At 58.5% G+C, this 6,000-nt stretch overlaps 1 protein-coding gene across 1 annotated transcript in view; it reads left to right on the top strand.

Moving 5' to 3' along the window:
- The first annotated feature begins 1,235 nt into the window (after positions 1-1,235).
- MFHAS1 (multifunctional ROCO family signaling regulator 1) overlaps positions 1,236-6,000 on the top strand; it is a 54,229-nt gene continuing 49,464 nt past the window's right edge. Inside the window, exon 1 of the mRNA XM_082204596.1 lies at positions 1,236-4,597. Within this exon, the coding sequence (XP_082060722.1) occupies positions 1,282-4,597 (3,316 nt within the window). The 5' untranslated portion in view covers positions 1,236-1,281. The remainder of the gene's footprint in view (positions 4,598-6,000) is intronic.

Here is a 6,000-nt window from a genome sequence, read left to right as displayed (position 1 = left end):
AAAAGCTCTCAACTTCTACTAAATGGTTGGCTCTGCCTTGCATGTGTGAATGGGTGGCGCTGTGAGTTAAACCACAGAGCCTAGGACTTGCCGATCAGAAGGTCGGTGGTTCGAATCCCCCGACGGGGTGAGCTCCCGTTGCTTGGTCCCTGATCCTGCCAACCTAGCAGTTCGAAAGCACGTCAAAGAGCAAGTGGATAAATAGGTACCGCTCCGGCGGGAAGGTAAACGGCGTTTCCGTGCGCTGCTCTGGTTCGCCAGAAGCGGCTTACTCATGCTGGCCACATGACCCGAAAGCTGTATGCCAGCTCCTTCGGCCAATAAAGCGAGATGAGCGCCGCAACCCCAGAGTCGGCCACGACTGGACCTAATGGTCAGGGGTCCCTTTACCTTTACCTTAATTAGCATCTTTTTTACACAGATGGAGCTTTCACACTGCAGCACACCTGTCCCTGGAACACACTGGCTTCCTGCAGCTCTGAACCTTAGGGGACGTCAGGAATGCCAACTTGAATAAAATATGGGGGGGGGAGATAAGCCCCACCCCACCTAATCAATCATAGGACACGCAAGGGCATAGCCAGGGGAGAAGGGGGGCAGTTGCCCCCATAAATCAATAAAAATACTTAACTGAGGTTCTGCCCCCCCATAAAGCCTGCCCTCCCAACATAAATCCTGGCTCGGGCAGGCACACTCCATTTGAATGGCAATGACCATCAACTGGGGGGCCTGGCCCCCCTCAAATATTTTATGGGGGGGTGCTAAGGGACCTTGGCCCCTCGGAGTTGCCTCCTTTGGGTGAGGAGGACGAGCCTCGTTCAGGGATGTGAGCCGGCAGCAAAGGGAAGCGAGGAAAATGCTGGCGCGCCCTTTCCTCCTGCAAGGGCGGCTCCGACCAGGCGTGCCCTGACGCGCCGAGGGGCGGCGCTGCTGTTGCCGCCGCTGCCGCCACGGGCACCTCCTCCAGTTCCCTCCCCTCAAGTCCCGGTTCGGGAATCGGCCGGCGCCGCCGCCTTGCTGGGAGCGGCCGCCCAGGAGAAAGGATGCTCCTCCGGGCGCGGCGGCGGAGGAAGAGGCGCGGCGGGCGGGACATCATCCCTGCGGCCGGCAGCCTTGCCTAGCGCAAGACGCGCGCAGCCTCCTCCATGGCGAAGCCCCGCGCTACGTTGCAGCGGCGAGGCCCGGCTTGCGGCAGGGAGCCCGGCGGCGGCGGGGGCGGCGCTGGTGCCCGGGCCCATCTTTCCTCTCGCCTCGGTGCGCCCTAAGGACTGCGGCGGCGCTATGGCCGAGACGGAGCGGCCGGAGGAAGCGGCCCGGCTGTGGCGAGACGCCGCCCTGCGCGCCGGCAAGCTGCGGAGCGAGCTCGGGCAGCTGGAGCTGGGCTCCCGGGAGGAGAGCGGCCCGCAGGCAGAGCCGGAGCCCAAGACCGCGCTGCTGCTGCAGCAAGAGCAGGAGCCGCCGTCGCCGCTGGAGACGCTGAACCTGAGCGGGCGCGGCTTGGAGGAGCTGCCCGAGGGCTTGTGCGCCGCCGTGGGCAGCAGCCTGAGCGCGCTCTCGATGCGCAGGAACCGGCTGGCGAGGCTGCCCTCGGCCGCCGCCCTGGGGCACCTGGGCCGCCTGGCCGAGCTCGACCTGAGCCACAACCGCCTGCGCTCCCTGCGCGACGACGGCCCGGCGCTGGCGCTCCTGCGCGGGCTGCGCAAGCTCAGCCTCAGCCACAACCAGCTGGGCGCCGGCGGCGACGGAGCGCTGCCCGACGCCTTGGGCGAGCTGCGGCAGCTGGAGGAGCTGGACTTGAGCTTCAACCGCCTCAGCCGCCTGCCCGGCCAGGCCCTGGCCCGCCTGCAGCAGCTGCGCGCCCTCGACGTGGACCACAACCAGCTTCCCGCCTTCCCTCCGGCGCTGCTGGCGCTGGGCTCCCTGGAGGAGCTGGACTGCTCCGGCAACCGGCACCTGCGGGCCCTGCCCGAGGGCATCGCCGCCCTGCGGCGCCTGAAGATCTTGTGGCTCAGCGGCACAGGCTTGGCGGCCCTGCCGGAAGGCTTGTGCCAGCTGGGGGCCCTGGAAAGCCTCATGCTGGACGGGAACCATTTGAGAGGCCTGCCCTCCGGATTTGGCGGCCTGCAGCGCCTCAAGATGTTGAACCTCTCCTCCAACCGGCTGGCGGACTTCCCCGCAGCTGTGCTGGCCTTGCCTGGCTTGGAAGAGCTGTACCTGAGCCGCAACCAGCTCACCCTGCTGCCCGCTGGGCTGTGCCAGCTGGGCCAGCTGCGGACCCTGTGGCTGGACAACAACCGCATCCGCTACCTGCCCGACTCCATCGTCCAGCTGCATCATCTGGAGGAGCTGGTCCTGCAGGGCAACCAGATCGCCATCCTGCCCGAGGGCTTTGGCCAACTCAACCGCATCAGCCTCTGGAAGATCAAAGACAACCCTCTGATTCAGCCACCCTACGAGGTCTGCATGAAGGGCATCCCTTACATCGCGGCCTACCAGCAGGAGCTGGCCCACTCCCAGCCTGCCCTCAAGCCCCGGCTCAAGCTGGTCCTGATGGGCCTGAAAAACGCAGGCAAGACGCTGCTGCGGAAGTGCCTCGTGGAGGACGAGGGACAAGCGCGTGGAGAGCTGTCCTTCGCTGCAGCTTGCAAGGACGCTGGGAGAGCTCGGGCCAAGGGGTGCTTCATGCAGACCCTCAGAGACCTGCCCCCTCAGCCTCTTTCCCCCAAAGCACAGCCACGCCGTTGCCCCATTGTCGAGCAGCCAGAGGCTTCCCCTTTGCCAGCTTCGACCCTGAAATGTTCCCATTTGGGATGTATCTCCAGTGAGCAGTGGGACATGCTCTTTTACCCTTCCCCGAAAGCTGCTGGGCAGACCCAGGTGGGATGTTTTGCTGCTGAGCGGCAGGACGATGCTCCGCTGGCCCCGTCACCAAAAATAAATGGGGAGGCGCACTTAGGATATTACCCTCCCCTACGGCCCATTATGTCCCCAGCTCCCTACGCAGCCGGGTTGCCAGGCAGCAGCAAAGGCATAGAGGTGACCGACTGGACTGCAGACGTGGAAAGGGGCCTGACTTTCATTGTGTACGAGCTGGCGGGAGACCCAAGTTACGACGTGATCCAGCCCTTCTTCCTCTCTCCGGGAGCCCTCTATGTGCTGGTGGTGAACCTGAGCACTTATGTGCCGCAGTGTTTCTATCCCTCCGTGGGGCACTTCCTTCACTGGCTGGGGGCAAAGGTGCCCCATGCCGTGGTGTGCATGGTTGGCACCCACGCTGACCTGTGCGCTGAACGGGAGGTGGAAGAGAAGTGTTTAGACATCCACCGCCAGATCTCCCGGCAGGAGAAGTGCGACTACGAGGGCCTCCAGAGTCTGGCCCAGCAGGTAGACGAAGCCCTGGGGCAGGATTTCGACCTGCGCTGCTCCAGCCCCCACGTCGCCTTCTACGGGGTGTCGGACAAGAACCTGCGGCGGAAGAAAGCTCAGTTCCAGTATCTGCTCAACCACCGCCCCCAAATCCTTTCCCCGGTGCTGCCTATCAGCTGCTGGGATTGCTGCCAGGTACGCCGCTTGCGAGAGAAGCTCCTTTCGGTAGCCGAGCATAGAGACATCTTTCCCAATTTGCACCGAGTGCTGCCAAGGTCCTGGCAGGTGCTGGAGGAGCTGCACTTCCAACCGCAGGGTCAGCAGCTGTGGCTCAGCTGGTGGGACTCGGCTCGGCTGGGCCTGCAGGCAGGGCTGACGGAGGACCGTCTCCAGAGTGCTCTTTCCTACTTGCACGAAAGCGGCAAGCTGCTCTACTTTGAGGAGCACCTCACCCTTCGGGAATACGTTTTCCACAACTTGCCCAGGCTCATTGACATCCTCAACGTCTTCTGCCAACGGGATGCCGCGGTCTTGCTCCAGAAACTGCTTGGCAGTGCCCACGTGGACGAGCTGAAGGCCACGCAGCTCCACCACTATGTGGAAGGCTTTTTGCTCCACGGGCTTCTCCCCGCTCATGTCATTCGGCTGCTCCTCAAACCCCACATTCAGAGCAGAGAGGACCTGCAGCTGATCCTGGAGCTGTTGGAGAAGATGGGTCTCTGCTACTGCGTCAACAAGCCCAAGTCCAAGCCCTTGAACGGGGCGACGGCATGGTACAAGTTCCCTTGCTATGTGAAGAACGAGATGCCCCACGCAGAGGCGTGGATCAACGGCTCCAACCTGGGTGGGCAGTCCTTTGTCGCTGAACAGCTGCAGATTGAGTACAGCTTCCCCTTCATCTTCCCCCCGGGGCTCTTTGCCCGCTACAGCGTCCAGATCAACAGCCACGTGGTTCAGCGGTCTGATGGGAAATACCAGATCTATGCCTACAGGGGGAAGGTACCTGTCGTAGTAAGTTATAGACCTGCCAAAGGCACCCAGCAGCCAGATACTTTGTCTATCGCTAGTCATGCATCCTTACCAAATATATGGACAGCCTGGCAAGCCATAACCCCACTAGTGGAAGAACTGAATGTCTTGCTTCAAGAATGGCCAGGCCTGTACTATACTGTGCATGTCCTCTGTTCCAAGTGCCTTAAAAGAGGGTCGCCCCACCCGCATACTTTCCCAGGTAAGAATATTTTAATGCTCAGGTGTTTCTTTTGTGTGTGTGTGCGCGCGTGCGCTACTGGGTTAATATCGAGTGTGCACATGTAATTGCCTCGTAAGCGGGTGGTAGATAGATGTAATCTGTCTTTCTGCAGCTGCTTGCCGCGTTGCAAGATGATGCAGGTAATCTCACCTGGAAACCTGACTACTGCCAGGTGAGAGAGGTTACCCCAGGATAGGTTTGCTTACCTGTATGTGCTCCGTGTTCCATCCTGCCAAGCAGCGAGGAATCTTTGCACTTCTCTGTTCCCCCCAGATTTCTGGTCAGGGTTGAAAATGTCAAATTCTCCCTCGGCGCTTAGCAGAACAATACAGGATTCACCTGCGCTTTGACGTAGGCGGTGAAATTCTTACTATGGTGGTGCAAATAAGTCCATACAGAATACACCCCCAGCGAACTCTGTTGCCGTGAAGCATATTAGTCATCCGTATTTTCCAGTCAAGTGATAAGTTGGTGTTTTGTGAACATCAGGTACAGATACGTGGTTAAAATGGCTGTCTGCATCTTGCCCGGATAACAGTGATACCTGGCGTATTTTTATAGCCTCACTTTGCCAGCAGCATGCACCCTTGTCACAATTATATCACTTGGTCAAAGGATCATCTGTTCCCACCCATTGCTGTGTTTAGCAGGCGTTATTGTGAAAAAATCCCTCTCTGTCTCCCTTTTGCATATTCTGATGTACAAAACAGCCAAAGGAACTGATTTACTTCTGCTGGCTCCTGTACGTGTTTTCATAGAGAGTTCATGTTTGTTTCTTCATTAGATTCCGTATTCTGTTCTTCCTTCAGTCAGGTTGGCAACTTCCTATGTGTGCGGCATGTGTGTGCTCACATATGTTGAGGCTCTGAATCTTAACAAGCCTCCAAAAGCAACCATATATTGCGGCCAGCCAAGTGTTTGGCATTCTCCCTGCCCGCCTACTCCCGCCCCTGCCTGCGACTAAATGCTGAGTATTGAAAGGGTGGGGGGGAGCTTGGGAAAGCCACAAAAGATGGTTGGTGGGCCTATGCGTTGTGCAGACTTGATGAATAGTATGTGGATGTATTCTTAATACTTTGGAATACTTGCAAAGCAAATTGATTTAGGGGATGGTGTTTCAATCGTTGGCTTTTAAGATGAAAAACCCCAAATAATATCTGATGTTAGAATTTTCGTCAAAATTGCCTGTAAAGGGGGGGGGGAACGTTAGGTGGAGGTGATTGCTTTTTTGGTTTCTTAAAGTTGACAGTGGCCAACAAGAAGGATTACTGCATACAGCATGTAAATTCACCCCCCTTTCCCCTCAAGTCTGGTAGGTTTCTGTGTTGTTTCAATACAAATGTTGACCAGAGGCGATATATGGGAAGCTGTGCCCTCTCTCA

Source organism: Podarcis vaucheri (genome assembly GCF_965113315.1).
Source record: "Podarcis vaucheri genome assembly, chromosome: 17".
NCBI classification, from domain to species: domain Eukaryota; kingdom Metazoa; phylum Chordata; class Lepidosauria; order Squamata; family Lacertidae; genus Podarcis; species Podarcis vaucheri.
The sequence above is the reverse complement of the archived record's forward strand: the minus strand, read 5'-3'. Positions and strand labels throughout refer to the sequence as shown.